This window comes from Chlorocebus sabaeus, chromosome 2 (genome assembly GCF_047675955.1).
Source record: "Chlorocebus sabaeus isolate Y175 chromosome 2, mChlSab1.0.hap1, whole genome shotgun sequence".
NCBI lineage: Eukaryota > Metazoa > Chordata > Mammalia > Primates > Cercopithecidae > Chlorocebus > Chlorocebus sabaeus.
The window spans coordinates 75,824,957-75,845,299 of NC_132905.1; the positions used below are offsets into that span (position 1 = coordinate 75,824,957).

Sequence of the window (20,343 nt, forward strand, 5' to 3'; positions counted from 1 at the left end):
ATAAATAATGGTTAAACAAACTGTGTTATAGCCATATCATGGACTACTACTCATCTAGGAATGAACTACTGATACATGGCAGAAACTGGAATGGATTCCAAAGGCATTATGCTGAGGGAAAAAAGACTATCTCCAAAACTCACATGCTGTGTGATTCCATTTGTATAATCTTCTTGAAATGACTAAATTACAGAAATGGAGAACAGATTAGTGATGCCTGGGGTTATTGATGGCAGAGAGAAGGCATGTTGGATATGACCGTAAAGCAAAGCAATAGCACAAGGGAAATATTTTGTGATGATGGAATAGTTTTGTACCTTGCTTGCTGTAGTGGTTATATGACTCTGTGCATGTGTTAAAATGACATAGAACTATACATACACTTTACAGTAATGTCAATTTCCTGCTTTTCATGTTGTGCCATTGTTACTTAAGATGTAACCATTTGGGGAGACTGGGTGAAGGGTACATGAGCTCTCTCTGTACTCTTTTTACACTTCCTGTGAAATTATAATTATTTTAAAATAAAAGTTTAAAAGGAGAGGAAAATGTGCAAACCTTGCAAAGCGTTGCTTTAAAAGAAATACATTCTCTGAAATATTTTCAAGGTTTTAATGATGCCAGATTTTTCAAATTAATAGCCTCTCACTTTCCAACAGTTGACTGAGCCAATTATTTATATGCAGGAAGGTTACTATTTGTTTATTGTTTCTTTTTATTAATTACAAAGTAAATATTGCTGTAAATTTTATCCTTGCCATGTCTTAAATAACTAATTTATGATTGCTAATGGGTATCAAAGGATCAAGGGCACCAACATCATGATTTAATCAAAAAAACTAATTTAATACATTAGTTGCAACCTCATTACTGACCTCAAGAGCAGGCACTTTTGCAGGAGCTGCCAACAAGGAAACAAAATGTGACTAATTTTCTACTTTCTTCTATTTAAGAAAAGAATTAATGAATATAAATATGTCCCAATTTGATATCTTAACAGCTTCCATAACGCATAGTTTGGAAACTCTGTGCCTGAATAACTGGGCCATTGATTATTTCTGGAACATAAATTAAGTCCTCCAGTTTAATCTTATTTGGACCTGAAACTTACAATAAGGAAATTTCCAGATTACTTTTAGTTTTCTTACTTCAAATTATCTCCTTTCATAGATCTTTTTTCTTGAAAAGACTTATTTATTAAACTACTAGACTCTGCTATTATTTAATTACTAATAGTGACACATCCAAATATGTCTCACATTCTGCCATCTTAATAACAAAGTAAAAATTCCTATAGAAGTATTTTAAAGAAGTTTATTGATACTCCTAATGGCACTGTATTTTTGTATGTGAGTGGGGAAAAGTGTTAGAGAGAAAAATATCCTCTGGAAAGTATAAATACAGCTTCACAATCCCTTATGTGCACTTTCACTTTTCAGAGTTTTCTGAGGATTTCAGAATTGCAGATGAAGGTCAGTTGGTGGCCAGACTTGACCTGAACAAACCTGGGGCTTTTGTCTAGTCCCCATATAATCTAACAGCGTTAATATTCCCACCTTCACTGTAGGAATGGAAACGTTCTCAAGATGGTGTCCTAGCTGCCCCTGGGTATATTTTATGATGTGTAGTGTATGTATTTTCTTTACAAAATCTGAACATTTCTGACTGTGAGACAGATCTGGCCCCAATGGTTTGGGGTAAGAAATTATGGCTAGTCCCAGAAAAGTATAGGATCGATGTTCAGGTACCACTGAGAATAAGGACCTATTTATCCAACAGATAAGTCCAGGAGCACAAGACTCATGACAAGAAATTTGGGAGGAGAGTCAAATGAGCACCAAACTGACGTTCACTTTATAAATGAGGAAACTGAGGCGCAGAAAGGTTGAGCAACATGCCCAAGGTTCCCCAGCTATAGTTGGTACCTAGGTGATCTGCCTTTAGAGATCATGCTTTTACACCACAAAGAATGGTTTGTGAAGACTTAAACCTGTAAGCCTCCACAGGGTAACCCAAAAGACAGCAGTCAAAGCGGAGCCAGAGACTGGGTCTCTGAGATGAAAGCATAAGGATTTCATGAAAGTTCGTATCCTTACAAGTAAAACTCCAAGCTCCGGGATACTGGCAGTGAGGCTGATGCTCCCCGAGTATGAAATTGGAGAATCCTTTCATGGAGAAAAATGAATAGCCCCAAGGAAAAGATCTATGGGGACGGATCTCAGTTTGTCCTGTTCCTTAGAGTTCACCTGTCAAATTCTGGCTTGCACACTAAACTTCCAAGTAGCTACTTCAAGCATTTTTTTTTTAATAGGAGAGAATTCAAGGATCACCAGACATTTGAAGAAAACATCAAACATGAATGAGATCAAATGAACAATCAATAAAAAAGAACCTAGACAGAATGAGGAAATACAAACAGTGGAGAAAGTATCAAAGAACATATCATTGTGCTTTCAAAGATTAAGAGACTGCATGAATGGAAGAAACACAGGCAATGAAAACAGGGAGGGGAGTGCAATAGAGGATGAGATAAAGCACCCAAAAATTAAAAATAAAATAACTGTAATTTAAAGCTTAGTAGAACTCTGGAAGATAAAGTCAATGCAATTCTCCAGAAAGTAGTTTTTTAAAAAGGATTTTAAAAAACAATTAGAGAATCAATCCAGAAAGTTCAGAAGCTCATTTCAGAATGGGTTTCCAGAAAGAAGAACACAGAAAATAGTGAAGAAAAAATTAACATTGTTTGGAAGAGTTTCAACAAGTGAAGGACATGAGCCTCTGAACATAAAGAATCAAAAGGACTGGCAAAATATATATATTTTAAATCCAGGCACGTTATGAAATTTTAGAATGCCAAGAGTAAAAAGAAAATGCTAAGTAAGAACTTCCAGAAAGACAGAAAAGGAAAAAACAGTATCACACAAAGAAAAGTAATTATAATGCCATGGGACTTCTTTACAGCCGCTCCAAATTCCAGAAGACAAGGAGCAATGTCCTCATATTTCTAAGAAATAATGTCTTTCAGTTTAGAATTTCATACATAGATAAATTATCAGTCACGTGAGAGTGAAGCATTGAGTCATTTTCAGGTATTCGAAGACTCGAAAAATCTACTTTCCATTTTTAAGAAGCCATTCAGGAATGTGCTTCAACAAACAATGCAGTTCACCAAGAATTAGCAAGAATTAGGTCCAGAAACTAAATGTGAGGACCACCAAACAGGGATCAAGGGGAACAGTTCCAGGATCAGAACAACCAGTCAGTAGTCTTAGTTGCTGTAAGAAGGAAATCGTCATGGGAACAGAACAGAACTGATAAGCTATTTTACTGTGTTTGAGTAAGAAAAAGCTACTGATAATGTGGGAAAGATTTCTAGGAATTTTTGCAAGGAGCAGATATCAATACGTATGTGGAAAAATTAAAATTCATGGAAATCGTTTAAAAATTATAAGTTGTAAAAGAAATGCAATAATAATTTGTAAAAGGTAACCAGGATTCATTGCTTGGCTCAACAGATAGCAAAGTTATGGTAATGTAAATACTGAAGACTGATTTAACCAGCGATAAAGCTTGTCTGAGAGATCTACATTCCCAAATACTGTAAGAAGTAAAATCAAAACCTTAAAGAATGTAATAATAATATTGAGAAATAGGAGAAAGGGCATTAGAAAAAATAACTGAAAGGGTTGAAGTGGTTGCTTTTGGTGAATATGCAAATGAGAAAGTGAATATTTTTATTTTTCCATATTTACAAGATGATCACTATAGACAATAAAAAACTTGATACATAGAAATACAGTTTTACCTCATGGCAATTATTCCATTATTACTGGTAGCATCCTGTTAATACTTGCTTTTCCATTCAATACTAATTACTAGCATTCAACACTAGTAAGTATTGAAAATACTAATTAATTGAATTAGTATTCAATTAATACTAATTCATTCCCAGAGGAAAATAAAGCATTCTACCATAAAGGCACATGCATGTGAATGTTCATTGCAGCACTGTTCACAAGAGCAAAGACGTGCAATCAACCTAAATGCCCATCAGCGACAGACTGGAAAACGAAAATGTAGTACGTATGCACCGTGGAATATTATGCAGCCATAAAAAAAAACAAGATCAAGATCATGTCTTTTGCAGGCACATGGATGGAGCTGGAAGCTAACACTAATTAATTGAATGAATATGAATTACTATCAATAGTAATACCATTACTATTAAGTTAACCATGTGTCATAAACATTTCACTTCAATCCATGTGGATCTCTTGACCTTTTTAATCAATATGTAAGATTCATTTTCTGATGATTTTTTTTCTGTCAGTCCTCTTTTTATGGACATTAGGATGTTTCTCCTATTTTGCTATTAGCCACAACACTGTGATGAACATCCTTGTTATAATATTTATGCTCATATGCTACATTTCCTTAGGCAGCATTGCTAAAAATGATGCTTCTTGGTCAAAATTTATATTTTGATAAAGATTTCCCCATTGCTTTTCAAAGTAACAGAAAAATGTAGATACCTACAAATTATATTCCCCACAATCATAATGTTGACTCTTATGCTGTTCGGCTTTTTTTCTAGTTATGGTTTTGTTGCATGAGCTAAAACTTTCTGGGGGAAAGAAACCATTAACATGAGTAGAAATCGAAGTTTTATTTACATTCTTCCTGAATTTAATGGGATACTTGTTTGTCGTAATGTTCTCTGGATAGTTTAAAAATATGAAGTTTGGTTTGGTTTTCTTTTATTAAGAAAAAAATATTCTTGTTCTATGAAGAGTGTTAATCAGGAATGAATGTTAAATTTCCCTTAATTTTCTGACATCTACCAAGTTGTTTTCATTAAACACATGCATGCTATGCCCAATATAAATTATTTACTGTTTAGGTACACAGCAGAATGGTTTTTAAAATTGTTACTTTGGAGAGCATATCTAATGAATTGTGCTTTGTATCAAACCATGAATTTTAAGAACCAGAATCTGAATGGTGAGTTGGTCAACTGTGCTAGACGAGGATTTTTATAACTTTTTCATATCTATTGAAATACAGACTATTTGCTTTACCAATTCAGGGAACTTCTGGGTTAAAAAAAAAATTATCCTTAAGATCATTTGTAAGGAAACACTTGTTCTATAATCATGGAGCGGTACTAGAAAGTCCAAAGAATGCTTACAAGCCTTTCGAGTAAATGTACTTGTTTTTCTTTTTAGGGGCACTGCAATTGCGGGCATTGTTTTTGGAATAGTATTTATCATGGGAGTCATTGCTGGGATTGCCATATGCATCTGCATGTGCATGAAGAACCACAGGGCGACCCGCGTGGGCATCCTCAGGACAACTCACATCAACACTGTCTCCTCCTATCCTGGTGAGCTAAACTGTTGACTCTCGAAGGTTCAGATTTGTTAGTTATCCTCTGCTCCTCACAGAGAGAAGGAAACATTCTAGATGGTCACTAAAACACCTCCAATTTCATAGAGTATTTCTAGGTACATACAGATAGAAGTTCTAGCTGAATCAAGATTATTTAGATCCAAGTAATACAATCCATTTCTTTTTTGAAGATATTCATATTTTCAATGTTTGTTTAATTGACTACAGTTGCCAGTCAGCCAGAATTAAGATAAATAGGCAATTCACATCCACTGTGTCTACCTGCTGTGAGTACTGACAAGTAATTATAAAGTATAATGCATGTCTCAATAAACTGGCATCTGATCCAATAGATATATATGTCTTGAGAAAAAGTATTGAAGAAAATTTTCATATATCTTCATTACGTCAAGAGAACAACTTTAAACATGATATTGAAATTCTCAACAGGCCAGGCACAGTGGCTCACGCCTGTAATCCCAGCACTTTGGTAGGCCAAGGTGGCTGGATCACTTCAGGGCAAGAGTTCATGACTAGCCTGGCCAACTTGGAGAAACTCAGTCTCTACTAAAATTACAAAAGAAAAAAAAAGTTCAACAAAGAGCACAGGTAATATATTAATAATCTGACAAATATTTACTGAGCATATGCTAGAAGTTCCATATATAAAAATATATTGAGTACATGTGACTTCATAAACAAAATATTGCATTTTGCATTAAAGGATTTCAATAATGCTTTCTAAGTCAATCTGTGCATGTACAATTTGACATATAAAAGGCAGGCAAGTTCTAAATTTAACACACCCTGAGGAAGTTAATTTCCCATCCACACTCATGTCTTTTCTTTCTCTGTCTCTACAGGAAAAGAACAGAGTACCTTCTACATGTAACTGTGCTTTATATTTGTATTAATTTCCTGTACTGTCCTTCCTCTGTCAACTTTTTTTTCCTCTATCATCTTAAACTTGAGGGAGCAAATTTCAGATCAATATGACTACGATAATTCCTCTTGTTCTTCTTTTGTCAGTTCTTGTTCTATGATATTTCATACTGGAGTACCTGATGGCTCAGTCTTGTCTTTTCTTTCATACTGTATCGACACTTACCTCTTCGCTTGTATTGAGTATTACAACCCCAGGGTAGTAAGTGCCATTTATATGCTAATGCCTCCCAAAGTTATGTATCTCCAGTCCAAACCAAGTCATTTTATCCCAGTGCCTATTGAACATCTTCATTTGAGTGTCTCATAAATATCCCAAATTTGACATGTCTAAACTTGGATTTCTGATCCAAGTTTTGGATTTCCCCCCAAATCCCTCTCCACTCACAGCCTTTACCATTTCACTTGATGGCATCTCTATCCTTCTAGTTGCTCAGACCAGAAATCATGCACTCTACCAGGAAAACTTCTTGGCTCTACCTTCAAAATACAGTATTTTGACGACTTCTCACAGTGAGAAGTAGATGTTGTTACTCCCCCAGTTGGAGAACTTCCTCAGCTCTCACTTCCTTTACTCTAATAACATCCTGGCTGCTCTCCCAGCATCCGCCCTTTGCCCCCTGGGGTCTATTCGCAACCCAGTAGCCGGAGTGAACCTTTTAAAGTAGATGTCAGATCGTATTACTCCTGTGCTCAAAATCTTCCAGTGGTTCCCCATTTCCCGCAGAGGAGGAACTAAAGCATGTGGTTCTTCATTTTATCCAACGTAAAAGGCAGATTCTTTACTGAGGCCTTCAAGGTACTGCATGAATTGGCTGCTCTTTTTATTTCCCAGGCCTCCTTTTTTTCTACTGTCTCCCTGGCTACTCTGCCTCCAGCCACATTTTTTCCCTTGCTGTTCCATGAACTCACAAGGCCACACTCCCACCATAGGGCTTCGCCTAGAATACTGATTCCCTCACTTCTTTGAAGTATTTAATCAAAGGTCACCTCCTGAATGAAGTCTGCCCTGATCACCTTATTTAGGATTGTAATGCATCCCTCCTGACAGCATCCCAATTCTTTTTGTGCTGCTCTGCTTTTTATTCAGAGTGCTTTTAATCTTCTAAGATATTGTATAGTTTAGCTAATCATTATGTTGACTGTTTATCATTCATCTCCTCTTCCTAGAATATGAACTCCATGAGGCAGAGATCTTGGTCTATTTTGTTCAACACTGTATTCCAAGCATGTAAGACCAGGCCTGGCACATAATGGGCACTCAGCTGAATGAATGACGAACACAACTTATGAAAAGACCTGATTTAATCATATATCAATATCCTAGGGAACTGACTTTGAGTTTCACCCTGGAATGTACTCACTACAAAAGCAACATGCAATTTCAAGTATTCCCAACTTGCAAGAATATTGATAGGGTTACTGTAAAGATGTTGGAATATAAGGGAAAAAATAGATGGAATTATTTTTATTATTATTTATACCTGTCAATTTTTTCCCTTGGTCTACCCATAACCCAAGAGAAAAACAAAAGAAAGTCAAGCAAAGACATCAATTGTAGAGAAGGTACGAAGAATTGCTTTGCAGATAATGTTCTAGATACTTATTAGCTTGATCAAAAAAGTTTAATTGAAAGTAATGTTTAAATATTTTTATAAAATGTTTAATATTTTATTTTACCTTTCTGTAAGTTCAAATTTTGAATAAAGTTAGAAGATACTAAATGTCACTATAGTAATGTAAGGTCACATGTTTTCTTGGGTTTGAAATTTCTCTTAGCAGATGGAAACATGTTTTTTAAACTTTATAGTAGCATCACTTATACTTTCAGATCACAGGAATATGTTGCATTTTTATTAAATGCATTCTTCTCAGAACTGAATAATGGAAGAAACATAATGAACCTCATGCTGAAAACATTTTTACGGCCAAAAAGACTAGGTCTTCAAAACATAATGTGCATGATTACATCTCATTTCCTTCTCAAAGTCACTAATTAAGCTTTTGCTTAAAGGTTTAGGAAGCAACACATAATAGTATTGAATATTTTTCAAATCTTTTATCTATGGAAACACAAAATGCTTTTACCCACACTAATTAATTAACCCTACGATAATTGAGATAACAACCCAACTTATTGTATAGTCCTACAGCCCACAGGTCAGATAAATGCAGAGAGCATAATTTAGCAAAGGTGAAAGTGTACAGTGGGGAGCCCTAAAGTGAACATTATTACTCTACATGAGGTGAAAACAGTGTCATTCAGCTGTCATCCCTGACCCTATGTTGGACAGTGACCTTCCAAAAGTTTTTCATTCTTGCCATATTGGATAGAATGAACAGATGTCCTCTTTAATTGCAATTATTTTTTAAATTGTCCACATGAAGATAAGAATTTTCAAGTTTTCCATTTCAACTACTTTTCAGAACTTTAGTGTAAACAAAGGAAAGTGATCATAGTAACCCTTGTCTTACAGCAGGTTTGGGATCTACACATCTGAAAGAAAATGATACAGTAAAACTGTAACAAAAGGCTTGGCAAAGATATAAAAGTCAAATGCTAACAAAAGGAAAGCAAGAGATTCAGTGCCATCAAGAAAATTGAGATTTGAGGAATATTATTGAGTCCTCTGAAGACAATAGATGATAGATAGATATAGGTAGGTAGGTAGATAATAGATAGATACATAGATAGATAGATAGATAGATAGATAGATAGATAGATAGATAGACAGACAGATGATAGATAGGATAGACAAACAATTGGAGACGGGAATGGGGCTCTTCCTAACAGAACAATGTCAAAGAATAAATGTAGAAGGGAGTTATAGAATTGAAAAAAATTATTTTAAAACCATCATAAAGAAAGAGTTAGTCAAAAATCATCAACAGATGCTAAATCTAGAGGAGAATGTGCTGAGAAGGATATTTGCAGGTCTTAAAGTGTCCACCAGATTTCTTGTCAGTTATCAGGTGAAAAATAGTAACTTTACGGTTACTAAAGGACAGATAAAGATCATGCACCTTTGAGTGTGTTACTCTGAGAACAACACAATTTCATGTATGTAGGTTCCACCTGGAAGATCACAGCCTAAATCTCAGCATGAGAAAATATCTGACAAACGCAAGTTGAGGAACATTCAATAAAACAACTGGCCTGTAGTCTTCCAAGTCTCTTGGAAATACTTCATTAAGAAATAAATACCCCATTTGCATCACTGATTTCACACATGACAGAAACCTTATTAGTATGTGCAATGATATGAGAAGAATTTTGAGTACTCATCAAACCTTTTTAGAGATCACAAGTTCATATTCATACTAAAAAAAACTTCTGTGTTTGTACTGAATATTAAAAACAACCTTCATCTGATGTGTAACTTCTTTACACATCAAAAATGCATACTGGAAAGATTCTCTATAATAATATTGTGACTATGAAAATGGCTTCATCTTGAAGACACTGGAATGAAACAAAATGGATACATCAATGTGGTCAAGCCTTCGCCCAGGCAAACGTTTTTAGTACAAATCAGAGAATTCAAACATGAACTGAGAAAACCTTCTTTGATGTCATATTAACTATGGCTACAGAATGAATGCTGCAGACAAAATGTATGAGTATATTATATGATGAAGTAGAACTAGCAAGTACAAAATTTTGCTATAAAATGGTTAGAGAAGACTGAGATGGACATTAAGTCAAGAGGGTTTTTTTTGTTGTTTTTTTTTGTTTTTGTTTTTGTTGTTGTTTGTTTCTTATTGAGAAATCCAGATGGTAGTGACTTGTATTTTGCAAGTACACTGATGATAAAGATAAAGGAGGAAACTCATGAATACAGAAGATAGAAGGGATTATTGAAAATCAGCATCCTTAAGTCTGAGGAAGAAAGGCATTCATTACACAAGTAGAGGGGCTAGCCTTTGATGGGATCAGAGACAATTCATTATGTACAGGGCGATCAGAGACACTTTATTACGTACAGCATATGTAAGGCAGTAAGTACATAAACACAGTTTCAATGAGTTGTAGATTTGGTGGTCAAAGGATGTTCTCTTTTGCTCGTGCCAATTTTCTCAGTGAAATAAGAAGCAAGTCTTCTGCTGAGAGTGAAGAAAACTGAGGAGGTATTTGAGGTTAAGAAGAAAAAAAAAAGCCTGAAACGGGAATCTCAGAAAATGAATAGTATAAGATGTCCAAAGAAATGTATAGCTTCCGAGCAAGGGCAAAGGCCACAACACTTATTAAAATGGTCATTTACTCAAAGTGAAATCATTCAGCATGATTGTGCATTTTTCTCTAGTCACATTAAGCTCCTAGCTATTGATCCAGGATAACCAAAGTGTTGGGTTTAATAAGGGTTGGGGTTCTTCCAGGCAATGGAGAAAGAGATAAGAACATTGACAATAGGTACAAAAGAGTAATTTTAGTGATGGCCCATAAATCAATGCTGAATAACAAAGGACACCATGACAGGAAAGAGGTGACATCAGTTTGAATTCCTTTAAAATTGCCATTAGTAAATTGGAAATGCAGGTGAGGTCCAAGATGCGGTGGAATGAGTATTCTAGAAAGATACTAAAGGGTGGTGGTCAGATTTATTAATTAACATTTACGAAATAGCACTGTTATTGCCAACAACAAGGGTGAAGAGATTTTGAAGGAAAAATAGTCAAGGGACTTGAGAGGCAGGGCTAGGTGAATGTTGAAATCACAAGAATGATAAGAGAAGTTGTGGAGGAAAGAGAGACCATGGGCCAGATGTTAAGTCTTCAGTGAATGAAGGTTTGGGGTAGGGCAGACCACAGATATTGATAACAAGTAGTAGTATAAGATTGCCCCAGCTACTACTGAGGCTAAGGCAGGAAGATCCCAAGTTTGATCCTGGCTTGGGCAAAATAGCAAGGCACCTACTCCATCCAAAAAAAAAAAAAAAAAGGCACGGTATATGCTTCTCTTTTCATGGCATATGTACTACAAAAAAAAAACATGGTGGACTGGGCATGGTGGATCACGCCTGTAATCTCAGCACTTTGGGAGGCCGAGTTGGGTGGATCATGAGATCAGGAGTTTGAGACCAGCCTGACCAACATGATGAAACCCCGTCTCTAGTAAAAACACAAAATTTAGCCAGGCATAGTGGCAGGTGCCTGTAGTCCCAGCTACTCGGGAGGCTGAGGCAGGAGAATCACTGAAACCAGGGAGGCGGAGGTTGCAGTGAGCCAAGATCACGCCATTGCACTCCAGCCTGGGCAACAGAACGAGACTCCATCAAAAAAACAAAACAAAACGAAACAAAAAAACATGGCTTATATGCTACAAAATGTTTTAAAGAGTAAGAATAATAGTTTGAAAAGCGGCTATGAAGATTATGAACAGCCTGAGCACCTCCTGGCCCTATAGGTGGTAGGATGTGGGAAAAAAAGAATAGCTCTGCTTTGGTAGTGCTGCTGAAGAAGCCATCCTCTCCTGGAAAATCAGATTTTAATTAGAGTAAAAAGGTGATGTGAATGTTCCTTTCCACTTCCTGAGTTAACCGTCTCATGCATCTTCTTTCATCTCAAAACTCAAAAATCCCCTCAACCTTCTCACTCTCAGCAGATGATTTCTCAGCAGATCTAATTTCTCAAGAAAACAGACAGGGTCAGAAGAGAACTCTCATTCTGAAAGCTGGAGTTGCATAGTGGAGACAGTGAAAGAGGGTGAGGTGACAGATTGTGCTCCACTGAGCACAGTGAAGCGGGTGGGGAACGTCTGGAAAAGTAATGAATCAATGTGCAAAGCCTTCCAGAATTAAACGTCTGCAATAAGGAAATCTGCCTTTCTCATGATGACAGAGGGATGTGAGGCTTGATGGAATTTGTCTTGATGCTATCTGAGTGGAAAGGGAACAATAGGTTATACTGTATCTTTGCATATTAGACCATTGTAGAGGATAAATGGGCAGTATTGAGTTTATGTGGCTGGGGATGGGGGTAATGGAGGTCTTGCCAGGAGCTGTGTGGGCCTTTATTTAAACCCTCTGTTCTGGGTGGGGTTAGGAAAGTGTTGAGTAGTGGGCTTTGGGGGAAAGTAGATGAGAAGGTTTACAATAAGAAATTGTCTTTAAATATAAGGCATGAGATTCATCACTTCTACCAGGTATTAAAACTATTTAAAATCATTAATAATTAAACTGAGGTGTGTCTGGTACAAAAAGATATACTTTGGTCATTGGAACAGAATAGGTAGTTTAGAATTATATATTCTCTAAAGGAGACATAGCCAAAGGATGTAAAATGTGAGGATTATTTAATAAGCCACATTTAGATAATTTGGCTTAACCAAAATTTAAATCTTAGAAAACATAAACTTTGATGCAAAAATATGCCAAATAAAATAACAGATGTAGAGAAGCATTAAATATATAAATTTAAATAGGTAAACTCAGAAACAGGATAGTTATATATCAACTATCTGAAAAAGAAGACTAATTTTTAAACTTGGAAACAACACAGAAGAGATGTTTTAAATGAATAACCATATGTTTTGTTATGCCTAGGTTTTAAATTTCAGAATATCAGTAAGGTAAAAATTATATAATAAACCATTTTGACGAAGGGTTTTTATTAAAATACATATAATTTTGTGTACTTTTTAATATCTTACTTATATCTTCATTGAAATTAAGATCATCATTTAGAAACTATCACCAGTCCAGAAAAACAGCACAAAATTCATTCAATATGAGTAATAAACAGTGGACAAGATGTAAAAGAGTGTCAGACCTAGCTATTGGCAAAGAAATTATCAAGTAAAATAAAGACCTAAAATTTTCACTTAATTTACTAAAATATTAAATGATAATGTACTTGTATACCCTTACAAGTTGAAACAATTCTTTTTGAAAGTAGTTTTATAATGTGTTCTAAGCAATAAAATATATGTTATTTAAGCCAGTTAATTAATTTCTGGAATTTTATTCTTAAAAAAATCAAAATAATAAAAACGTCTATGTGTAAGGAGATATTCATCACTACATTAATTATAATAAAAAATTAACCTCAAAATAGTGAATGGTGGATGGAATAACTTCTAAGGCAGCCATTAATAAAGCTTATGAAGAATATGCAGCAGAATGAAAAGACTTATGTTATAATACAAAGTATATATAATATATAATATGTAATAAAAAGTATAGACCATGTTCTGTGACTGCAAGGATGCAACTACACACAAATGACTAAGAGACAGTATACAAAGATATTATTTGTTAAATTGGGGTGATAAAATTATGGATGATTTTCTTCTGTTTCCAAATTTTCTGAAATAATCGTGAAGTGTTTGGGTAACACCATGCATCTTCCCACCACATTAGCTTTAGAAATACTGGACTGAGTGGATAGAAAACATTATATTTCTTCTCCGAATTTCATGGCCTTGCTAAATGTTTTAAATACTGTAGACAACTGTATCAGACATTGAGGATAAATGGCCTATTTATCCTACTTAAATAGGAGATTAGAATATTGGTTATGAAAGGATTTCAAAAGCACTATATCTCCAGCTGCATCCATATAACTTGTAAGTATGATTTGAGCTGTAAAAAAAGAACAAAACCTCTTAGGATTAATCAGGAATTCTAAAATTGATACTTTGAAAAGTTTACTTCCAGTGAAACTTTATTATGTGCAAGAAAGAATGATAATACAGCCAACAATTATACAAATATTATTTCAAACGTCCTCCAGTGGCTATTAGAAAAGATGTGCCATGTTTATTTCTTGGTGGGTAGTCCTCAAAATACCACTTTTTAATATTACATCAGAACTTTATCGAAGTTCAAAGATTATATGAATGAAAGACCACTGTCATATCTTAGATTTTCATGTTCAACATGCAGCTGCATAAACCATAGGGATTCTTGCTGAAATGTCCTCCAGCAGTTTTTATGCAGATGGCAGAATATAAACGCTTTGTTAGAGATGCATAAACACATGCCATGGCTTCATGACAGAGAATGATGTAGAGTCAATCTGCAGAATCAGTTGGTGTGTGCTCCTCAAGTGGGAGGCAGGGAAAAGCTTTGGCAGAAAAGCAGCATAGAACCACATGCTTATATGAAACGGTTCAAAGGGTTTCCTGCTGCAACTTCCTATTTTCCGTGGAGGCTGCAGTGTTTCATTCTTGGCTTGGATGAAGTTTATTATAAATCTCTTTGTCTCAGTGCTCCTAGATATAATGAAGTTGAGGAGTGGGTGTAATGCAGAGGAAATGTGTATTTAGACTCCACAGGACTTACTTCATTTTGTTGCAGGAAACAGAGCTTGGAGTAGCCCAGCCTCCAAGGGTCTGAGGGAGCATTGGGGAAACTGTATGTATGCATCCTTGCTGATTTATTTACAGAGCTATGTTCTCGGCCGAACACCTTCAGCCTGCCCAGCCCACTAGAGACTTGCAAGACTTTTGCTCCACAAAGGAGTGCTCAGGGGACATCCCACTCAGTTCTGTGGTTCCGTCTTCCTCTTCTCTTCGGTGGCTCAATCCTGCTTCCTCACATCCTCCAAGTACAGGGCAATCAGTAAGTGGTTCAAATCATCAAGCTCTTGGTAAAGATAGGCAAACTAAAAAGATCCAGAAGAAAATTGTATTAGTCCATTCTCACACTGCTATAAAGACATACCTGAGTCTGGGTAATTTATGGAGAAAAGAGGTTTAACTGACACACAGTACCACTGGCTGTACAGGAAGCATGGCTGGTGAGTCCTCAGGAAATTTGCAATCATGGTGGAAGGTGAAGGGGAAGCAAGCACATCTTCACGTGGCCAGGAGAAGAGAGAAAGAAGGGGGAAGTGCTACACACTTTGAAACAACCGGATCTTGTAAAAACTCACTCACTATCCTGAGAACAGCAAGGGGGAAATCCACCCCCCTGATCCAATCACCTCCCACCAAGTCCTTCCCCCAACACTGGGAATTACAGTTTGACATGACATTTGGGTGGGGACACAGAGCCAAACCACATCAAAAACATAGTTTTTGTCAGCATATCGGTGGAAGCGCTATGTATGTCTATGTCTGTTTATCAGAACACTGTCAAATTATTATTGGAAAGAGTACAAATTAAGGTTCATGCAAAAGCAATTGCAGTTCTTGCAATTACTTTGATGGCAAAAACTGCAATTACTTTTGCATCAACCTAATAGAAGACATTTAGAAAAGTTTGTTGAAATGTTGTCTGTTCTTTTCTGCCATTCTAGTATTAAAAGGTTGCCCACTTATTTGCATTATTATGACACTGGTCTTGTGATTTGGGTTACGTTCACAGTAGGCAATTAAGGCATGTCCGTTTCCAAGCAGAATCAGGATCCTGAGGATGATTCAACTACTGGCAATTCATCAGACTGGTTGCTGAGGGAGTTGCTCAGATGTTGCAAAATGATTCAGTTCTTGGAAGCACGGATAAATTTCAGCTCAAGGAGTACTTCTCTTTCAATACTGGAGAAAGGAACTGAGACCACTACAAAATAGACATTTATGCATAGTCATAAAGTGTATGAAAAGGTAGAACAGAGGATACTAGAGGCTGAGAACGGTAGGAAAAAGGGATGGATAGGGAGAAATTTGTTAAGGGATATAATATTATAGCTAGATAGGAAGAATAAGTTCCAGCGTTCTATACCACTGGATGACTATAGTCAATAATAATATAGTTTCAAATGGGTAGAAGGAAGATGCTAAATGTTCCCAGCAAAAAGAAATGATAACTGTTTGAGACGATGGGTATACCAGTTACCCTGATCTGATTATCATACATTATACATATCAAAACATCACTATTTACCCCATGAATACATATAATTATTATGTATCAATTCAAAAAATAAAATAATTTAAAATTTAAAAACTTTTTTAAAACACTGACGTATGGTACAGTAAAAAGTTAATTTAAGAAAAATTTTCAAATAAGATGCAGAAAATTAAATTATTCATCTTTATTTCCTAACCTATTTGTCCTCCTTTTTTGTCTTCTTCATATTTCTGTAATGGTTCCACCCCCCTCCAATTATAGGAGTCCTGTACTGGGTACCCAATACCTCAACCCCTTCTTTCACTTTTTACCCTCTTTCTCCACACACCCAGTCATCATCTAAAGACTTGGCTGCTCAAGGACTGTTACGATGCTTTTCCCCTCACTGTCATGAGTCCCTTATCATCCCTCACATATGCCATTACATTGTTGCAGCTTTTCTTTGATCTACCTCTGCCTCTGTCAACTGCTGAGTGGTCTTCCCAAAGCATATTCACTACCATGATCAAAGAATCTCTGATAACTACATGTTATACATTCTACATTGCATTCAGAGCCCGCCATGGTGATACAACTAGACTCCTCATTGTCTTTTCCCATTCTCCCTTTCATGCACGTTTTGCTTGAGCTGAAGGGCTCTCCCGCTTCAGTGCTTTTGATCAACCTGAATTGTCCCTCAGCTTCTCTTTCTGCCCCTTCAGCATCATATTTTCAAGAAACTTTCTCTAAACAACCAATTCTTAACACTTTGACCCATGATACCACATTTTAGAGCACCTACCCTTTCATACGTATGTGGTCTCGACCTAATAAAACTAAGATTTTTGCAGTCACAATTTATGTCCCTTCCCAAAGTGTCTAGCCCAGTGGCTGCAACACAGTAGAAATGCAAATATTTGCTAACTCCCTGATGTTCTCTTCCCCTTCTTTTTCAGCAGCACCACCTCCCTACGGTTACGACCATGAGATGGAATACTGTGCAGACTTGCCTCCTCCATACTCCGCCACCCCACAGGGCTCAGCACAGCGTTCTCCACCCCCTCCTTATCCTGGAAACCCAAGGAAATAATCTATCTCCCAGAACAGAATATGTGCCAATGGGTGATCTTGCCTGGAATAAAATGCCTCTACTCAGAAACAGGCAAGAAAGAATTGCTCCAAGGAATACTTTTTGGGGTCAGATAATATGTCAGGTGGAATATCCCTGCTAGGAGATATAGGGTTTCTACTCTGCTCAAAGCTGACCCTACCTGGAATATTAATGTTTGGTTCTATGGAACCACATTTTAAGAGATCCACTGATCCACCTAAGCACATTCAGAGAAGAGTAATGTAATTGACAAAATATCTGATAATCATGTTGTTTAAGGCCAAGGTGAAGGAAGTTTCAGTGTTGATCCTGGAAAAAAGAAGGTCTAAATAGAATGGGAGAATGATTTGGCCTACACAAGGAAGCAACTTTACTCTACGTAGCTTTAAAAGTCAGAACTAGAATTGTTCATTCTTTCATTCATCAATAAATGTATTTTGAGTGCCTAAGAGCTTATTATGTGCCTAGCACTGTTTGAGGTCCTGGTGGAAGTTACAGGACAGGTGCTCTGGTTTTAGTACAAGAAAGAGCAACAACTAGATTGCTTTGTGAAGCTCTTGGTAGAGACATGCTCCAGAAGGGATAACAAAATCAAATAGTAGATGGGTCCATTGGGCCTCAGAAGTTCTGCTTGTGTTTTAGGTGGGTGTGAAGTGAATTTCTATGTGTTCAATAGTGAATACAACAGAAAGAGTTGGATCTTATTTATTTAATTACGGAGTTAAAACAAGACCAAAAAGACTCAATAACCACTTGAAGCCAAGTACTCTTCAATGCCAGCTACTACCACCTAAACATCATCTGACTTTATAGTGGATCAGAATAAAGGTTATTCCAACTGTGGGGAGAAAACAAAATTGTATCAAGTTTCACAGGTAGCAGACACATCACTTCTGAGTAAAAGATGAGAAATCAAATATTCCCACAAGATTTCAGGTCAGGGAGCAAAAATCTCAGAACTTGACCATGAAGATACACAACAAGCTTGCAAAAAGAAGAAAGAGTGGGAAATGAAGTTCAGATTCCCTTCTGTGGAAATCTTTGAAACTATTATTTTTTTCTTTTTGTAAAATTTTGATAATCTATTTTCTTAAAAAGTTAATAACAAAATTAAGATACTGACATCAAACTCTTGCCTTTTGCCAAAATGCAAATTTTATGAAGTGCCTACCTTTATATGTATAATAAATAATTCTAATGTGCTGTATTTTGCTGTGAGTGACCTTAACATTTTATATTTTTATATGAGTTGTTTCAGGTATTTATAAAAATTGTATATTGAACATTGGAAATAGATGATTAGATTTTTGTGTCATTTTATGATTAAATCTAAAATGTTTAATCTAATATCATCATCAAAATTCAGTGAAATCCCAAAAAGTGCCAAGAATTTTGCTGAATGAAAGAATCAAATGAAGCATTTTAAGGTTTAAGTTATAGTACCTATACTTGCAGATAAGAAGCTTACTACATCATTATTATAAGTAGTATATATTACTTTCAAATACCTATATTAGAAAGGTATTGATCTGACTGAAATATAATCTACCTGCCAGTAAGGTCCAAAGGCTGAATTTATTTTGAATGACTTCCTTGATTTTTAAGCACTGATTATTTTCTTATACATGAGGATGCGAAGCATTCAGGAGTTTCAGCCTGTTCTAGCGAGGGGCTCCCCGACTTACATAAAGTTTTCAGCACAATTTTAATAGTACCCATGCTTTAATTTATTTTTCTTCTGCATGTGGTCAGACCCAATTACACTGCAGCTATGACTCTCAAAGTGCCAGGGTCCCTGTGACGATTCTGAGAATGCTGAATACAAATATACCATATATTCTTTAAGAAAAATGGCAAGGAAAGACCAGCAGAAATAGAGTTTTATCATCTTCACCATCAATAAACATTTATTGCATACCTCCTACGTTCTGGAAATTTTCCCCAAATAGAAGCCAGTTCAGTCCACACCATCTCTCTTCTTTGAGTTGTTTATGGCCTCCCATAAGGCATTTTACAAACCCATAAGCCTACAATAGATGAGTATTTTTACTATTTGTATTAAGTGGCATAATAGCATAAATGCGCACATTACAAGTATAGACTGTTGGAGTTCACTGGGTGTTTTCATAGATGATGATGCTTGGGGAAAAACAGTATAGGATGTGAAAGCTTTGAATTATGGTTATTTAAAAACTAACATTTGCTGTGGCCAAAGTGTTTACAATAAGCAATAAAATGAAAGAACCTATTATAACGCAGATTATATTTTCATTGTCTTGTGTCCATTTTTTTAACCCTCTATTCCTGCTGACTCTGCCTCATTCTTCTGTACAGGAAACACAGGGCTGGAGCCAGACAGACTTTGTGTTGAATCCTGTCTCCTGCCTGTGTGATCTGAAGCAGGCTACTTCATCTCTGAGATTCAACTTTCTGCTCTGGAAAATGTAAATAATATTATCAATCTCATTGCATTCTGCAAAAACTGGATGCATATATACAAAATTCTAAGTATAGTGCCAGGCACATAGAAAGTGTCCAATAAATATCAACCCAAAATAAATTAACAAAACAACAATACAATGAGAACAACCTCTAGAACTGTATTATCCAACACAACAGTCACCAGCTACATACGGTCATTTAAGTTTAATTTAATGGAAATGAAATTAAATGAAAAATTTACTTCATCTATCTCACTAACCCCATTGCAAATGCTGCATAGCCTCATGTGGCTAGGGGCTACCTACATTATTGGGTAGTGCTGCTCTAGAGAAATCTATGCAAAAACACAGTGAAATTGTAGGAAGTCATTGAAAAAGAGACCACTCCAATCACCTCCTCCAGGAGAAACTATGGCCTTTGTCAGCTAATTGTGATGTCTTTCTCTTATGTGTGTGGAGAGTTCACTCCCATGGAAGCAAGGCCGTAACCTGCGTGAGAACCATGAGCAGCCAGAGGCTTATCTGGCCCTCTCCAGAGCCATGGGCAGGAAAGCTGTTGCAAGAGCTGAAGGGCTGATGATAGGAGAGAGACCTTAGACCTGATATTAGAGCTGGTAAAACACAGCCGCAGCCTGTTCTCAGAGTCCAATCAATTCTGCAGCTGCCTACCCAGCTTCAGAAGGCAAATTGC

At 36.2% G+C, this 20,343-nt stretch overlaps 1 protein-coding gene and 1 long non-coding RNA gene across 12 annotated transcripts in view; one reads left to right on the forward strand and one right to left on the reverse strand.

Moving 5' to 3' along the window:
• Positions 1–19,476, forward strand: part of CYYR1 (cysteine and tyrosine rich 1) — a 105,295-nt gene extending 85,819 nt beyond the window's left edge. For 2 of the 6 annotated variants that reach the window (XM_037990651.2, XM_007966000.3), the window contains 3 exons: positions 5,226–5,383; positions 14,717–14,891; positions 17,057–17,227. In XM_037990651.2, coding sequence (XP_037846579.2) covers positions 5,226–5,383; positions 14,717–14,891; positions 17,057–17,087 — 364 coding nt within the window. In that variant the 3' untranslated portion in view covers positions 17,088–17,227. Of the gene's footprint in view, positions 1–5,225; positions 5,384–14,716; positions 14,892–17,056 lie in introns of all 6 variants that reach the window. The other 4 variants (XM_037990653.2, XM_007966029.3, XM_037990652.2 and 1 more) reach the window with 2 other exon arrangements.
• The window catches only part of LOC103217700 (uncharacterized), a 326,662-nt gene that overhangs the window by 19,286 nt on the left and 287,033 nt on the right, over positions 1–20,343 (reverse strand). Inside the window, exon 6 of one of the 6 annotated variants that reach the window (XR_012090632.1) lies at positions 14,828–14,934. The exons of 4 other annotated variants lie outside the window; for them this stretch is intronic. This is a non-coding gene — a long non-coding RNA (uncharacterized lncRNA). Of the gene's footprint in view, positions 1–14,827; positions 14,935–20,343 lie in introns of those variants that run through there. One more of the 6 variants, XR_012090628.1, reaches the window with a different exon arrangement.